The sequence below is a fragment of the Barbus barbus genome, assembly GCF_936440315.1.
Source record: "Barbus barbus genome assembly, chromosome: 25".
NCBI classification, from domain to species: Eukaryota; Metazoa; Chordata; class Actinopteri; order Cypriniformes; family Cyprinidae; genus Barbus; species Barbus barbus.
In genome coordinates this window covers 20,609,010-20,628,213 of record NC_136753.1, presented here as the reverse complement: position 1 = coordinate 20,628,213, position 19,204 = coordinate 20,609,010, and the positions used below count along the sequence as shown (strand labels likewise).

The 19,204-nt window shown below is 37.5% G+C and overlaps 1 protein-coding gene across 2 annotated transcripts in view; it reads right to left on the bottom strand.

Moving 5' to 3' along the window:
- The window catches only part of LOC306845356 (gamma-aminobutyric acid receptor subunit beta-3-like), a 67,716-nt gene that overhangs the window by 30,700 nt on the left and 17,812 nt on the right, over positions 1–19,204 (bottom strand). For both annotated transcript variants that reach the window (XM_079378108.1, XM_079378107.1), the window contains exons 2-4: positions 16,894–16,941; positions 12,685–12,776; positions 12,484–12,551 (exon numbers count right to left, since the gene is read on the bottom strand). In XM_079378108.1, coding sequence (XP_079234234.1) covers positions 12,484–12,551; positions 12,685–12,776; positions 16,894–16,941 — 208 coding nt within the window. The remainder of the gene's footprint in view (positions 1–12,483; positions 12,552–12,684; positions 12,777–16,893; positions 16,942–19,204) is intronic.

Sequence of the window (19,204 nt, the reverse complement as noted above, 5' to 3'; positions counted from 1 at the left end):
CTGGCACCTCATAATCACACAATCCCTGCATCCCAATGTGTACACTATCCACCCTATCTGCCCTAAATAGTACTGAAAATGACTAATATCACATATAATTTAGGATGGATAGTGTGCACATTGGGACGCAGGCAATGATAGATTACCTTCTGCGCTGCGATGACGGCAAGAAGTTGGGGTCAAACTTATCAAACGATTAATTTGCGTTAAAAAAAATGTACGCGTAAAAGTTTTTAGATTAATCGCATGCGTTAACGCGTTAACGTTGACAGCCCTAATATATATATATATATATATGTGTGTGTGTGTGTGTGTGTATGTATGTATATATAATTTTGACTGAGAACTATAATTGGTCAAAATGATGCACTCACTCTGGTGCACTCAAGACTTTTAGTAATTTGTCATGTTGTGCTAGGTATTTTCAACATTCGAATACAGGACAAATTACTCTTATGGTTTGGTTCTTGTTAGTGAATCTAAAGCATACAGTGCAAACAGTGTACCCCGATTCATGAATGACAATAATGAGTCTGCTCCTTTTAGTGCATACAGCTTACACTTAACAGGAGACCTAAATCAGTGTAGTTACTGACTGTTCCAACATGGAGTTAAAATATGCATTATGCATTTTGTCAATAGTACTTTAGAAATATTAATGAAAACTATGCCATTGATTTATTTCTTAAAGGGATAGTTTACTCCAAAATAAAAATTACTTTATTTACTCATCTTCATATAATTACAAACCTCTTTGAGTTTCTTTCTTCTTTAGAACATGAAGTTTTTTTTTAAAGTTAAATGGGTCCAAATAACATTGACTTTCATTGTATGACAAATACCAGAATTTTTCAAAAATATCTTATTTTGCTCCACAGAAGAAAAAAAGTCATACATTTAAAGAGATGGTGCGTATACTATGACAGAATTTACATTTTTGAGTGAATTCTCTTTAATATACTAAAAGAATTGTTAATGGAACCATCAGGGAGCTCAAATCTTTAAATTGCAAATAAAATAAAAAAATCCTAATGGCTCCAACTACTTTTGACTCTACTTTTGACTACTTTTGAAGTGTTGGGCTCTTGCATCTACTGCCCAGAAATTACATCTGGCAGCTCAAGGTTTATATCAGTCATTGAGCCCATTTTCTTTCATATAATATTGATTTTCCTCCTGACATCAACATGCTTCCTCCCATGCAAACAACAGCATGGAGGAAAGACAACCGTTGTAAAAAAAAAAAATACTTCCTAGTAACAGCAGATGAATTCCTAAGAGCGGAGAGAGGTACTCATCCCCAGAGCTCCGCAACTCAACAGGCTGTAGTTAACATGGTGTTCAAAGAGGCTGATGTCACAGCGTGATCTTGCTACTTGCCCTCTCCATTGCCTGCTAGTGCTCTGCAGGGATAAGCCCAGGGGCTTTGCAGTGCATTCCGCGCGCGTGAACGTCCTGTGTTTGTTGCACTTAATAAGACTTCCAACAGGAGCCTGAGAGTATCCAACGGGACATTTTGGGGTGATTTAAACAGTGGGATGTCCTCTTAACACGGTTCCATTTATAATTGAAGCGGAGAATCTCTGAATGTCACCTCATGGTCCACGTAAACTGTTTTTAGAGGGCACTTAGACCGCAACATGCTCCATTTGCCTTCAGGTCATATGACACATACCAGTCGCTGGAAGGAAACGCTTCCCAAAGCACACCTATTTATCCTAAAGGTGGAGATAATAGGCACTTAGCGAAGTTCAGAGTTAACACTTCTATACACTGATATTACGCCTGATTGAACAATTACAGGCCACAAAGCCGACTATCAGGCTAAAAATAAAGGGGGCGAGAGCAAACAAAAGACTAAATATATTAATAATTCTGGTCTCCTTGACGACGCTCTCTCTCCGCAGAACGCCCACACAGGCGTGCTGAGCTCTAGGCCGATACCTTGTGCGTTTCTGAGGCTTTCCGGGCATTCTTTGCTTTCTGTGCATTTTCCTTCTCTCGCTTTCACCTTAAAAGCTCTTTGACCAAACTCAACTGTCAGGTTACGGCTGCATTAAATGAAAGGAAATCACCAGCATTCATCATAACTGGATCATCATGTTAATGAAAGCTTCTTTGTGTCATAAAGATCAACTGATTCATTTGACAGTTTTTTTTGTTGTTGTTTTTTTACGCTTGACCAGAAAGCAGCAGGTACGATGGGAGCTTTTTTTGTAGGTATAATTACACTTTCAGGGCCAAATGCTTTTTTAAAAAAAATAAAAAAACTGTAATTTCATAAAGCCACCCCCACCTCCCTCTTCACCTGGGTAAGTACCACAAACATCTTCAAATCCTGACTAAAGATGATATTGGTTTCCAGGGCAACCACTTATACTTGCCACACACATTGTGCCAGAGCGATCATCTGCTGTGTATCCATGCAGTACTATCACGCTGAATATGTTTCATTCGTGTTTGTGCACGGATGAGAATTTCAGTCCTGTGCGTCAGTAGCACTTATAAAATGTTCCCTGACTTCAGATGTTGTTAGAAAAGCATCTAAAGGCCCAGACTGCCCATCAAAGCATATGGAGAAAGAGAAAGAGAGGCATTATATACTTTTAATTGTACACATAGTGATCTGGGGAGTCTTTCCTATGTGAATCTCACAAAAGCATGTTTAAGTCACCTCAAAAAACAAAGAAAAATAATTAAATAATGAATGAAGGCTTTAAGAAATCAAATATATGCAAAACAAATGCTGCTGGGGTATAAAGTCCATAAATCAGTGCTCTTTCGATGCAGGATTTCTAACTTCATCAAAAACGAATCACTCCAAGGCACTCGATATTATAGTGAAAAATTAAAAAGCCTTTATTCACATGGATTTACATTAAAAACAACTGTAAGGTAAAATTTAATGTTTAATGTAAAGCCATGTGAATAAAGGCTTTTTTATTTTTTAAGGTTTCTTTAAATTTTCTTAAAAGAAAAAAAAAAACAATAATAATATATTTAAAATTAAATCAGAAATCAGCAAAAAATTAAGCGTATAGCGTTAGTTCTGGCAGGTCACGTGAGTTAAGCTTGCATCAGCTGACTCTATACGACACCTATACGACACCTATCACGGCATTCCTATACAAGCTCTATTCAGTATTATTCAGTAGCTTTTTGCTTGCTCAGGAGCAAATTACCCTCCTCCATCCCCAAATCCTCCTTTCGCCACAGTCAGGACTTGGCTTTCTGATATTCCTTTTTGAATCAGACTCCTTTATCTTGAGTAATGTGTTACACTTAAATATAATTAAGAACATTAATGATATCTGCTTTGTTCTGTTCTGTTAACCCTAGGGGGGTTATTACTGCTGCTCTCCCTGCTTATTCATGACAGGCTGCATGGATGGGCAGGGTGTTTTTGCCCACAACAGAACCATATCGCCAAACCAAACTGTATGCTAAGCGTCTATCATTTTGACGATAGTGGTCATGACAGAAATTATAGGTAGTAATAAATATACAGTACATTTAAAATAAAATAAAAATATATATATATTTTTCCATTATACAGTAGTAATTAGTTTTTTTTATGTGGGCAAACATGACAACAAACAAGTAAAGAAAAGAACTTAAGATGTAGATTAATTTTTTCTCAACAGATTTAGAAAAAATTAGCATATAGCAGCTGCAAATCCAGCATTAACCAGTCCATAATCCATAATAACGCTCGCTCCAGTGAAATAATTCACCCCCGTTGTACTTTCACATCAAAATCCACAGACATATTTGTTTATAACTGTGAATTTGTTTGTAAATGGTGCTTCATCTGTGCGTATTTTTCCCCTGATTCAGACAACTTTTCCACTGGAGAAAGCAATATTATGGATAGAGGACTTTTATCACAAAAGCTTTTTGCTTCACAAGACATTAATTGATGGACTGGAGTCATGTGGATTACAAAAAGATTACTGATGTTTTTATCAGCTGTTTGGACTCTGACGGCACCCACTCACAACAGAGGATCCATTGGTGAGCAAGCGATGTAATGCTAAATTTAAAAAAAAAAATTCCGATGAAGAAACAAACTTATCTGCATCTTGAGGGTGAGTAAATTTAAAGCAAATTTTCATTTTGGGTTATCTTGGGGTAATATATATATATATATATATATATATATATATATATATATATATATATATATATATATATATATATACACGAATAAGAACATTGGGACTGAGAACTGCTCTTGACAGGTTTCGTGAGATTCACCCTCCTGACTGAACACAGAACAGCAGCAGTATATTGATTATGTCTGTATGCTTTTGATTTCTGAGAAATATTCTGCTTGCTAACAGCACATTTTGACAGGGTAATTTAATACCGCCTGTGCTGGGACCTCCTCAAGAGAGGCTGTGTAAGCTTCACGGTCCGTCAGATGCAAATTGTATTTAATTCATTTTTATGGAATAGTGTTATATTTTCAACACTTTTTTATGCCTTTTCCATCTTGCTGACAGACGTCTTGGAATGGGATACTTCATGCCATAATTCTTTCACTACAGCTCAACTCTGTGAGTGAAAATACGCCTCTGTGTGTGTAATGACATTCCCATTCCCTGATTTTAAAAGAGATGAGAGAGACTTCCGGGTCTGAAGACAGAATACAGCTGCACGCACTGACATCAAGAGCACAACATTAAAAAGCAGACCTTATTAGACAGTGCATGGATCACATTTCAAGCTGAAGCTATTTGGTTCATAATGTAATACATTTCCATTTACAGAATCCTACAATATTGTTTTTTTACTCGGGCATGTAAGGAGATGTCTACCAAAATAGCAACTGTGAGGAAAAGGAACATAAACCTGCTTTAAAGGAATGTTCCGGGTTCAATACAAGTTCAGCTATAAAACAATTTCAACTTGTCCCTCTATTGGTAAAACAAGCAAACAAAGATTGTGCTCACAGTAATGCATTTCCACTGAAAGTGGGACAAGGCAATGCACCAAAATAAATGTTAAAATACTTTATTAAGCATTTACGTATGATCTAACACTTTATAACACATTAAACATGTTAAACATGACTAGCCTGAATCACTTTCCAACGTTGTTAAAGCAAGGTTATATCCAATCAAACTGACCCACAAGAACACATAACTGTAGTTTAATCTACCTAAAACAATAACCACGCCTTTAAAATTATGATTTAGGAAACTTTTCAGCTCAAACAACACAGATTTTGATATATAAAAATGAGAAATCATTGAAGTAAAGCTTCAGTTAGTTAACACCCACTGTAATATAAAGCTGGTTTCTAAGTCTGAACATCCCTTTCATAAACAAATTTAAAGTTATCATATGGTTATATATTGTTAGACACAGCTGAATTAACTTTCTGTAACTTTTTTTCTGTATACAATTTAGTAAAAATTATCTTCAGTGCAATTATTGCCAATGTTGTAGAAATGTTGTCTTAGCAGCTAATTGAAATAAGTTTAAATTGAAATAAAAAATTAATAAAACTAAAACAGCTGAATACAAACAAAAAACTGATAAAATGACAAAGGCACATAACATTACTAAAACTTAAATATGAAAATGGAAACTTCAAAATGTAAAAATAAAAGCCAGTTCAAAATATTAATAAATACTGTAATAATACATGAATAATACTAAAATATCACTGTTTTGTGATAATCAATATGCTACACAGATCATAGTCTTACTTGTACTGCACCAGAAACATTGGTGTAACTTTCAAGAACAAACTTCAGGGTATGATTAGACCACAACTTCCACAACTGCCACAGTAAAGAGTGATTCTTTTAAAGCTTGAGTAAAAACCAATGAAGATGTTCAGATGAAACCCAGGGAAAACAGCAAAAACAAGCCTCTGGGGTAAAAATCTGGAAAGCATCTCAGTGTAACAGCCTTGTCTCAGACTACATGCTTGAATGCTGTGGGGAAAGCACAAATTCTCCTGTAATGTCTATCCATGTCACTACAGAACCTCTGGGACTGTTACTTTCGTCATAAAGTGACGGCAAGACATTCGAAAAATATCCACTTCATTGATTTCCTTCTTCTTGGTTTCATTAACACATGCACAAACTAAAATCTTGATGTGTTTCATGTCCGTATCCGGCACGTTAGTCTAGCTAATGAGGTACCACAATTTAACGTTCAACACACACACATGCGCACACACTGCCTGCCCACCTGACACTCTGCAAGAGCGAGCCTCATTGCCATGGCAGCTGGCTATTTATACACTACGCCACACAATCAGGCCTTGTCACAGTCAACAGGGGTGTAAGAAAAGCCGTGGATATGTCAGTCAATCAGAACATGTTTTCCTGTGACTCACTGGCTAATCGCAAGAGTTAACAGGTTGGACTAATCATGGCAGGATGAGGCAGTTGTGCAGTTCTGTCACTATGTTACCTCTATCAATCTATCACACACATCACATACAGTTACACTTGCGCTTGAACAGTCTAAATGTCAACATTTGAGCATCATTTACTCTTACTTACTTTCTGTTTTGTAAAATAGACAGGAGAAATACTGACTCCACTGAGGGGGTCAGGATTTGGGTAGCGTGGCCCCGTTAGCCTGTATTTGACTATACATACTGTTCTGGAAACCACGATACTTAATTTTTTCTTTTTTCTTTTTAATCTTTTGTAACATTATACATGTCTTTACTGTGACTTTTGATCAAGTGAATGCATCTTTGCTGAAAAAATAAATAAGTAAACAAACAAACAAATACAAATAGAAAAATAAATAAATATTTATTGAAATTAAATGAAATTGCATCACTGCCTATAATTGTTTTAATTAAAAGGTGTATTCAGCTGTAACTAAAAAAATATTTTAAAACTGTATACTTAGTGTCTGTGTCTGGATTGAAGATTACAGAGACACAAGTAAAAAAATCATTAAATCAACATAAGTCAACAAGCAACTATTCTGCATTCAAACCTTTAAACATTTGAAAAAACTCTACCTTAATACAAAAAAGAGCTATTCAAGCTGCTGTGTTGAAGAACAATACATTTTAAAGTCAACCTGGGGTTGAGGAAATTCAAAATAGCTGAAATTCCTAAAGATTTTGGTGTTGTCAGCCACGCTTACAGGAAAATCTGCACTGAACATTCCAGGGGCCTGTTACTGAAATTAACCAAACACAAAATGAAAGCTGCTTCATCTGACATATTGACAGTGTAAGGTCCTGTAAAATATGTAGTGAAGTGAAGTGACATTCAGCCAAGTATGGTGACCCATACTCGGAATTCGTGCTCTGCATATAACCCATCCAACGTGCACACACACAGCAGTGAACACACACACACCGTGAACATACACCCGGAGCAGTGGGCAGCCATTTTATGCTGCAGCGCCCGGAGAGCAGTTGGGGGTTCGGTGCCTTGCTCAAGGGCACCTCAGTCGTGGTATTGAGGGTGGAGAGAGCGCTGTACATTCACTCCCCCCACCCAGGGCTCCAGACAAAAAAATCGAGTAAGGAGCCATTGGCTCCTATAAAAGAAAAACTTAGGCGCCAAATTATTTTTTTTAGGTGCCACAGAATAAAAGTGATTTATTTTATTATTATCATTTTATTTTTCCCCCCTATTTTAACATTTCAATCATTTTGTCATGCGTTTATGTCTTATCTTTTCTAGGCTTTATCAGCATTTTAATCCATCTTGTAGATGATCAGGTCGACCGGGGGACTAAGGTTCACTTAAAGTGTGAATTAAATGTCTTTTACAACTTGAAATATACAGTCACAAAGAATTGTTCGTTACACAGAATCTGTACCAATATCATGGACCATAAGCATCACTTGGCAACTGAGTGCAGTGCATCCTATAAATGTTGTCACGTCTTTCACACATTCAGTCTGTTTTTCTTCATTAGTAAAATGCAATTTTATAGGAGGAGTTGAATCATGTACAACAGAATAAGTAAAAATATTAATATGCAACAGCGCATAAATATAGCAAAACGCTCCTCTTTATAGTTATTTTTCTAGCTGACTGATGAGTTTATGGACACTGAGTGGTTATTCTGAGGTAAATGTATTACAATGCAATGTTTACAAGCTTTATACATTTCCTCAGTTTGAAACACTGAATGAGATTTTCCATAAAACATTTCAGTAAGTTGTACTAGGCTCTCTTATTGCCTACCTTTTGATCATGTTCATTTCATACTATAGTAGTAAATCGAAATATATAATGGGTTCACTTGCTGCTTTAACTGAGGTGCTAAAGAGATCGCGCCTGAGCATTAAGTGCGATACTCTCTGCTCGCGCGATCCGGATGCATACACGGACCGTGTGGACGCGGGGTACTGGTGTTTATATTATCACTTTCAGGTCTCTCTCACTGCGTTCAGCAGACTGTGTGGGGCAGAGACAAGGACTGTTTGAAACTCTTTTCCAGTAAAACTTTGATGCGCATGGTCTTATGTAAGTTTAATACGTGAACATAACAAAAGATGTGAGCGCAAAACAATCGGGAAAAAAGTCCTTTCATGCAAATTATATATAGTCGCCAGTGGCGACCTCAGCAAAAACTTCACTCGCAAATTAATATTTTTGGTCGCAAATGCGACCATTTTAGTCGCAGTTTGGAGCCCTGCCACCTACAATTCCTGCCGGCCGGAGACTCGAACCCGCAACCTTCGGATTACAAGTCCGACTCTCTAACCATTAGGCCACGACTTCCCCTCGACTTCATGTATGTGTGTGCCTGACCATAAATGTCAGAGTAACAGAATTGAACAGAATTGAATTGCAAAATTACAGTAGCATCTGGTAAACATAGTAATACCCCCATCAAAAACATATATTGTATGTAAAGTTCACAATAAGTAATTTTTGTCCTAATTTGTGTTATTATATTCTTATATTATAATACATTCTGTGTTAGATAAGGTTAACAACTGATGTACTCAAGTTGTAACAAACTGTTAGCCTATGTCAAGACCTCAACATATGCAAATTCCTTCTTAAATCTTATACACAAAATAAGCATGAGCATTTCAGCACCACGGACAGCGGCATTCACATATATTTGCCTGTATACACAAGAGGTAACAAGTTTTTTTATGCTCACCAAAGCTGCATTTATTTGAAAAAAAAAAATTAAAAATCTGCAAAATATTTAATAGAGTGAAATATTATTATGTTTTTTAAGAACATTTTAAATTAATTCATTTAAATTAATGGCATTTTTTATGAATTTTTAATGATTTTTTTGGTGTAACATGATCCTCTTGAAATCATTCCAATATGCTTATTTGATGCACAAGAAACATTTCTTATTATTATAAATGCTGAAAACTGTTGTCACATTTTTGTAGAAAATGAAACACACACAAAATAGACAAGGACGCATTAAATTGTTAAAAAGTGACAGTAGAGACATTTGTTATGAAATAGCATTTTCAAATAATTGCTTTTCTATTGAACTTTCTAGTCATCAGTGAAACCTGAAAAAAATAACAGTTTACACAAAAATATTAAGCAGCAAAAACTGTCTTGCACATTTACAATAATAATAATAACCATTATTAACAAATGGTAACCAATAACTGATAATAACTGAGTACTAATAATAATAATAATTAGAAACTTCTACATTGATAATCAAGAAATGCTTATTGAGCTTTAAATAAGCATATTAAAATTATTACTAAAGGATCATATGACACTGAAGACTGGAGTAATGGCTAGTGAAAAGTTACAGGAATAAATTTCATTTTAAAATATATTCAAATAGAAAATAGTTCTCTTTAAGTGTAATAATATTTCAAAATATTGCTGTTTTTACTGTAATTTTGATCAAATAAATGCAACCTTTGTAAGAATAAGAGACTTCTTATTAAACATAAAAAATTATAATTCCAAACTTTTGACCAATAGCGTATAATCCATTTCCCTTCTCACATTCAACTTTGATGCATATATGAATGCATACTAAGGTACTTTTTTCCCTTTCTCACCATTTCTATAGTGCGCAAACACACACTCAATCATATCATTTCAAAGATAATCTCAAAAGAGATGAACTATTCCATACAGCCCACATAAGCAGTCATGTATACACAGGCAGAGTGTGTGCGTCGATGTGCACGGATATGCCTCTGCCGGTAATGTTTCATATTGCTCTCTATTCCTGTCACTCCCTGGATGCTTAACTGTCTCACAGAATAATAATCACACTGACTGCTGTAATCCCTACTGTGCACAGAGGTTTCCCTGATATCCCCACTCTGCTGGGCTGCGTTGAGCTTTGCTGAGCTGAAGCAACCCCCACCACACACATACACACATCCTCATCCTCGTCCTACCTGGATCACTGCTATTAACAATACGGGCCAAGTAATCCTAATTTGTGCCTATAAAGAAAGCTAATCCATTGTACCGAAATAACTAATCTGTAAAGAGCAAACACCATTCTTAGGCAGGAAAATCCTGCTTGATTACCTTACCATTAGACTTCCCGTGGAAAAGCGCTCTACGTTCAGTCACATGGCTAACCTCATCAACCGGGCTAATGTCTGCAGCCCTGTTGATTTCAGCAAACAAATTGAGTTAATATTTCATGCTGAGAGGGTCAGTTGTACTCCACGGGAGAACTAACGCTAAATGTGGCTATAGTGAATAATTCACATACCTGATAAGACCAAGCGTGGCTGCGTTTAATTGTTAATGATCTTAATATTGCAAAATGCACTGATCAATGCATTTCTACAGTGAGTGGGAGAAGTGAGTGAAAGGAAAGATGTGGGCAGAACAGTTGGGCTGAGTGGCATTGCATTACAGACAGCTCCATTCAGAGCAGCGCACATCTCACATGACAACAAGTACTGGATGATGCAATAACGAGTTTGGAGTTTTATTTTTTTCCTTACAGATAGAACTAAATCAAAAGTAATATAAGCTAAAAGCTCATTAACCTGGAAAATCAGATAGATTTCAGAGAGAGCTATTAGGGAAGTTTGTTTCCGCCATGGGATTAAAAAAAACATAATTGCAACTTTATCTCTCACATTTCTGTGAAATATGTCAGAAGTGAGAGATATAAATGCAGAATTTATAGATATAAACTTGCAATTCAGAGAAAAAAAACTAAACTGTGAGATAAACTCACAGATTTTAAAAATCTGAATTATGAGATTTAAACTCAGAATTCTGATTTGAAAAAAATAACTATGAGATGAAAAGTCAAAAGTACCTTTTTACTGTTATTTTTTTTTAAATCTGTGGCAGAAATGGTCTTTCATAGGATATGAAGCAATGCGTGGGTTATGTGACTTTCACTGCTCTGAGATCCAACAGACGTGTTTGGGGGTAATCTAGGATTAGAGCACCTTGTTCAAACTCTCACCTTCAAGGGTAAGACCACAGGTGACAGACATCAAACCTCTAGCACACATATCCTCTAATTTGACAAAATGGCAGAGCGAATCAAAGCCAGTGTATCTGAGATCAGATTAAGCCTTCATAAATAATACAATATGAGAACAACCATGTCAACTACTCAAAATAAAGTGCAAATATGTCCGTTTTGAACCACACTGTGACTGACACACAGTATCATGCTACCCAGATGAGGACAGATACTGAACAATTTCATCATCATGTCAGTGTCCATCAACTTTAGAACTGGTCCAGGTGACTGATGATCACTTCTTGTGTCACAGTCTTTAGCATATGTGCCCATCCCCTTGTGGCACTCTAAACTGACAGCATCCTCCACTCAGTGCCCAGGTGAGAGGGCTAACCCATCTGCATATTTATGATTGTGAAATGGACACAGTCACCATGGAGACAACCTGGTCTCATATGCTGATGTGGACATGGACCATTGAGGACTTTTGATGCAACATTTCGGACAGGTATAATCAAATCAGCATGAGTTCTACAGTCAAAATATAGATAAACAAATGCAACACATAGACTTCATATTGTATCAACTAATGCTCCAAATCAAACTTTTATCTATGTTGTACATGAAACAACTATGCTCACTATCTATCAATGAACCGTAAACAGTTTAATACAGCCAGTAGTCGCAAACTTTGACTGGCAAAAAAATATTTGGATACAGTGTCTAGTTCCAAAACAAGTAGGATATCTTTCAAGCTGTTTTTCAAAGTGATCATCTGACATTGGAAGTGATTTGCTGGTGCTGATCTGCACTACGAAAGCATTAACATGATGAGAAAACACCACATCCTCCACAATGTAGTACTGATGGGATTTTAATATTAAAAACACTTCCCTTCCTAGACCTTGGCACTAAAACAGATTGAGCAAAGCTCACAGGCAGATGAAACTAAGCTATGAGATTTCAGCACCATGGACAGTGCCATTAAAAGCTCCTTCTGGTACATAGAATGATAGGACATGTCCAAAGGTCTGCTAACTTACCAATGGCCCAATAAATAATTAAAGATATAAACAGACATACCATGTTGACCTCAGACACCATGTCTATGCTTGCCACATCGATGCTCATGCCAACTGCGACTGGTGCACCTTAAATGAGAAGAAAAACTTAATCCTCAAGTTTACAGAAAACATTTATTTATATTATATCATTGTTAAAAACAATCTTGACATACTTATGCAACCTTAAAAGTAAGATATAATGACGTGAGCAACATCATACCTCCAAAGTCTGGTCGAAGACGAATGTCATAGCCTTTCAAAAGCTTGTCCACTGTCTCTTTGACAAAAGACATGTTTCCTGGTTCATTGGCGCTGAAAATAAATAACAAAGAAGGTTATTTCCATCATATTAGAGCCCAGGAGGTCTATGCTCTCGCGCCATGGTCTCCACCGGCTCTTCTTACCTTTGAGCACAGCACATCACTGCCACAATTACCGGTAATGAAAGAACACCAAACAGCCTTCGTTTCTGTATTCCAAACATTCCTTATACTCTTTCAGGCAAGGAATCGAGCGACAAAACGGACGTTGTAAGGTTTCCTTGCGTAGGTAACAGGTTATGTTATTCCATTAGTGGGTCTTTGTTAAAGAACTCCAATTACTGTCAAACGCGCGTAAACAAATCGCTGCGATCCGGGTTTTCGCTCTCTTGCGGAGACTGCGTTATTTGGTTAGGTGCTCGGTAAATACAATGCATTTTGTCCAAGATACTACCGGAGCTTGCAGCAGGGGAGTCTGTGTTTGGGGCTCAGCCAGATCTCCATCCTTTGGTTTCGACGCCCGTAGCTGTGCTGTCCCGAATCTACACCCTCTGCTGAAGTCTCAGTCTAACGCCTCTTTTTATGTTTCAGCTACAAGCAAAGGACTTATTTTTCACACATACCCAACAAAATGCGCCTGCTATTAGATGCTCGCTCGGGAAAAACGTGTGAATTGGAAACTGAAAAACTGAAACTGAAAGTTCGGCTATTGATTCGACAACTGATGACCGAGACGACCGGAGTGTGATGAAATTGCTATGTGAGCACGAGGACTTCACTATAAGTAAAGTGGTCACGTGACATTCCACAAGCTTCGGCGCGAACGGCGTTTTGTTGGTGTGTAGCGCGGAGTTTATTGAAAGAATTCTTTACAAGTCAATTCAAACGGAAAACTTAACTATAGATCGTTAAACACGTGTGGTTTCGTCAGGTTCATAATCCAGTAAAAAAAAAAAAAAAAAAAAATACACGAGTAAAAGTTGAAGAGAACGACTGGGAGGGGTTTCCCCTCTGTGTTACTCTTCGCTCATGGAGAGCAATACAACGGTAAGTATTGTAGGCGATTTATTCATAAACAGCTCCTGCATTTTGCCATTGTTGCTGGTGGGTGTACATTTGAAATCTTTGTCTGGAGAAAGCAACCTACAACAAATCCGCAATGATGACTGAGTCCTTCCATTTGAGTGTTATGGGCATTAGTAATCTCTCCTTCTCTCTCAGAGAAGATCATTTCAACTGCACCTATCTATGGTGGTATCAGATAGCAGTGCTTTATATTTTATTAGAACATTACATTTATTAGGACATCTCTTGTACTGTACCTCTACGTGTGTGCACGCATACTAATGGTGATAAACAGAACATCATGTGACAGAGTGGAAGAAGAATAATTCTGCTTTATTGACACCTTCTGTGAAACAATCAATCTGATATATTACTTGTTCTCACTACCACTCCCCATCAATGGATAGTAAGGCTCCTCCATTTAGCCTCTAGACAATTTTATTATACATAATCAGATTTTCAGTGAGGCTTGACAGTCTGCTGGAGATTAAGCACAAGTGTAATGGATTCTACCAAGCCTTAAAAACTCATTAAACTAATCCTGTTAATTTGACCTGTGTTCAAAAAACAGCTCCGCATTGTTCTGACTGAATGCAAAGGCTGTTTACGAGAGCTGTTGGTGGATTTGACACGGTCAGTGGTTGAAGTTAGTTGCCTTCTTAAATCCCTCCCACTGCATTAAGACTGTAGTGTGCGGACTGATGCCGCCCTAATGCTTTTAGAAGCAGACGCCGGATGCAGAGGGATGTGGCTGTGCTTCCTGGTACTGTTTCAGAAGCTTTATTCCAGAGAGGGGAGGGTTGAGACTCCACTAAGATGTTATTGGATGCTTGCTCTTCTTATGTCCTCAGGTACATTATGTTAGTATAGCAATATTTAGCTTTTGATTCACTGCCTGAAAAAGTGTTAGGACTACATTAGTCTATAATGATAGATATATTCAAACCCTCCTCATTTTTTATTGATAGCAAATCTTGTTTGATCTATTTTAGGACAGTTGGTCCTGTCTGTGCCAGGATTACCATTCACTGAATGGCTTTTAAATTCCATTTCAGTTTTTGAGTTTGAACTCAATAAGAAATTTGAATTGAGGAACACAACCCAGAATTTGAATTTGAATTCGAAGGGAAATAGAGTTAAGTCACGCATGAAATGAGATCAACAGAAATTTTATATTTCATTTATGTATTTAATTTTATTTATTAAATTAACTTATTTATTTATTTTTTTTGGACTGGGTGAATATACAATACATTTCCCAGAATGCATTACCTGTGTTGAATTACAATTTAGTACATTTATTTTCGCATTATTCCATTTTAAATTTCAGTTTTAATGTCTTTAGGACATGGCCAATACAGTTCAGACTCATGAACTAGCAAGATATTAATTATTCAGTTTTGAATTTTGTAACAACCCATTTCTGTACAGAACTAAATGTCAAGTGTACTTTTTTCACCTTTTAACCTCAATGTTGGGATTAATAGAGTATAAAGTATTTAATATCATTGCAAAAACTGTTTCTGGGTATTTCTTTGTAGCCATTCATATAGGAAATGATTTCTAAGCTTCTTGCAGCATAAACGTTTATGAAGAGCAGCTACTATAAGGAGAGAGATGGAAATTGAGGGTAGCTCTGAACACCACTTACCCACACACACCCACATCCCATCATCCAAACAAAGCACTCCACTCACACATCATCTGCAAATGCAAAGGCTCCTCAGTGTGTGGGCTGAGCAAATGGCACCAAGTCACGGTCACACACCAAGCCAAATGCTGTTAAAGCCTTTAAAGTAACACTAGTCAAACAGGCTGTGGGAGGACTGGAACCTTTTACTATGATCCCTGTCTTTGCCTTTAAAATGACCAGTGTCCTCTGACCCCTCTAATTGTGAGGTATAAGGCCGTGTCCGCAAATTCACAAGGCACTTTTCTTTATTTCACCCACTGGACTATCAAAGCGGTTTTCTGATCTACTGTATGGGTGATGTAGTGTCACAAAAGGGGGGGAATGAAAACATGGTTGCACTGGCTTCCATTGAATTTTCCTTCCATTTGTGTCAAATTGCAGATGCAGAAGACCTCTCTCCTCTGCATGCCCCCACCACCCCCTCCAGATTAAATGGACACAGATAAATAGATCCTCTGGATGGAGTGAATATTGCACTGTGCTGAATGAATAATGTATGTACGTGTCTGACATTGCGGGTCTGATTTGTTTTAGATTGAGACAGAACTCTGCAAATTCACTCATAATACCTATTGAAGGATTCAGACTCCTGTACTACAGAAGCGATGCATAGATTCCTCCTGAGACGTTAAAGGAATAGTTCATCTAAAAATGAAAATTAGCTGAAAATGTACTTACCCCCAGGCCATTTAAGATGTAGATGTGTTTGTTTCTCCATCCCAACAGACTTGGAGAAATATAGCAATTATCTCACTTGCTCACCAGAGATCCTCTGTGATGAATGGGTGCCATCAGAATAAGAGTTCATACAGCTAATAAAAACATCACAATAGTCCATAATAAGGCTTCCTTTAGTCCATCCCCTGTAATTCTCTCACATCAAAATCCACCAACATATTTATTTGGAATAGTTTAGGACTGTTTTTTGCTTGTTAGCTGTGTTAGGTCTGTGCATATTTCTCCCCTGATACAGATTAGACACTTTTTTCCACTGGAGAAATCAATAATATGGATAGAGGAATCGTATTTTAGCTGGAAACAATGGTTTGAAGTTAAAAACATCTTAATGATGGATTTGTTTATTACAAACATGCAGCTTTTCACTACATTTTAACAGATGGATTGAAGTTATATTGTAGATTATTGTTATGTTTTTGTCAGCTGTTTGGACTATGATTCTGGCGGCACCCATTCACTGCAAAAGATCCATTGGTGAGCAAGTGATGTAATGCTAATTTTTCTGAATGCATTCATATGAAGAAACTCACCTCCATCTTGGATGGCCTGAGGGTGGGTAAATTCTCAGCTAATTATAATTTTTGGGTGAAAAATTCCAGCGCGCAGCAAACAATAGTGAGTGTAAAAATGCTATGAAATGTATTTTATTTGTCATACACATTGAGTAACTTACCTTGTGTCATAGATTGCAAACAGCTTTTTATTCCCATCGACTGCATTCCTGCAAAACAGAGGGAGGTGATGTTACTATTCCCATCATTCAATGCCCTGTTACTAATTTTAGAATAAACACATTCTGTAAACAATTGTGATGTTTCTGATCCCCAAAAGCATTTCCAAATATATTACATTTAACATGTCTTGAGTTCCAATTGTGTCGTTCTGTTAATCTTTGTTATTAAAGATCTGTTTAACATAAGCACATACAGTACACCCCCCACCAACACAACTAGATCAGGATTATCAGATGCTCGCAGGACACAGGTGGACTGTAGAAGTAGCAGCTGCTCTCGTGTGAAAATCTCTGGAGTCCACATCAATGAAGTCAATCAGCAGTCAGACAAAAGCACTTCAAAAATGAATCAATCCCCAAAACACATGACTACAATATCATATTATACCTACACAACAAAACTGTCTGTACAATCTCCATGAATCTAGTAATAATAGATTACTAGATTCAATAATAGATTACCCCCTCAATAGCACTGTGACCATTAAAGCCAACCCAAAGCAGATGTTTAATTTACTCGCTTGAATCAAAAACTCTTTGGTTCTCTTGCTGTAAATCAATGTTACGTCTTCAACATGCATTACTTTATTCTAGATACCCATAGCGAGTGTGTTTTACTGGGATTCTTCAATACACATGCTTGTTTTATGTATAAAGTTATAAAGTTACTTTTGGATTAGGGTTTTGCATAATTACTAGAACAGTCCTGTGCCACATTTTTGTGTGACGTGTAAGGCATTTAAGACATTTCCCAGATGTCCTGTCAGCCCAAATCAGCAATAGGGTGTCATTTATAAAAGAAACTAGCTCAATAAGTTCTTTATGCACAACATGAAACTGGAGCAGGTAGAGCTTTTTAAGTTTTTCATTTATCGACTGAAGCACTGCATTGTGATAGTCAGCATCAGAAAAAATGGGATTAGAGTTCCCTCTGATGGCTGTTCTCATTACTACTCGTGCCTTTTATAAAACAAAAATCAACTCTGCTCTCGTAAACCATTTTTGAATCTAGTCCTATCAAATCAATATTATGCATCTTTGGCTGATACCTTGATTACTTATAGCTAGGCTTCACACATGCTTTAATTTATCCTCAGGACGATTCTCTAATTTACAACCCGTTTTAATTGAGTAGGCTAAAACTGATACTTTTAAACCATACATATCCCCAGTGGAGATATAATACTCCGCGCGTAGAGGAAGCCAGTCTTCATTAAACAGCCTGGCGGCAGGGGGGCTGCCTAGGGGTAAATGCTCGCGCGCAAAATGCCTAGTAAGCAGAATTGTTGGGAAATCCGCTCATTTTCTAGCGTCCGCGCTCGTAACGCACGCCGGCGCCGGGGTAATCGCGCTTTTCTCTGAATAAACTCAAACAAGATAAGTTTCAAACCCCAGCCGCCGCTCAAATTTCCCTCGGTGGGTAATTATGCAGCGCGCGCAGAGGTGACATCCTATTACTTTGGTCCCAAACATGAACAAATGCCACTAGAGTGACAGTCGGGCTATAGAGTGGGGAGAGCAACGGACGTCCAAACCGGCGACCCGGTAAGCGGAGAACCCTGTTAAACTCTGTAACGCTTGAACGGTTGCGCAGATAAGCCTTGAGATGTCGTGCACTAGGCTACCTCAGAGGGAAGAAGGGGGGAAAAGTAATGGTCTGTTAAAGGGGATGTGTTGACTGGAGGGGGAATAGGGGGAGAGAGAAAACAAAGACTGTTTTAAGGGCTGTTGTTCTGTCTGGTTACTGTTGTTCAATTGGATTTAGGAGTGATGAAGAGGTCTTTGGGATGCGGGGGAAAGGAAGGGATGCTCTGCAGCGGTTCTTCAGTCACTGAATCGTAAGAGAGGACGGAACAATGAGCCTGTATGGTTAAGACTGGATATATCTGAAGAACAACGCATCACAGTACTGCTGTAAACTGAACGTTGCGGGATTTTGCTCACTGCTTCAAAAGGAATTCAATGCAGTTGTTCAACGTGGATCCACTGCACCATTCAGGTATTTAAGGTAAGATACGAGGCTTTTACTGTACACTATCTCTGCTCAACTCTGCTTTGTGGGACTCGCCATAAATGTTCGACAAGTTTATACGCCAGAGGCTGTTAAAACTATGAATTACAGCTGCTGCAAACTCAGCGCCCCTACAGCTTTTACAAACGATCACGTTGAATGAAATGTTGTAAACTGGCATTCAGGGGACATGCAGAAAAACGGAGAACTGATTCTTGAATTGCGTAAAAATAAATAAAT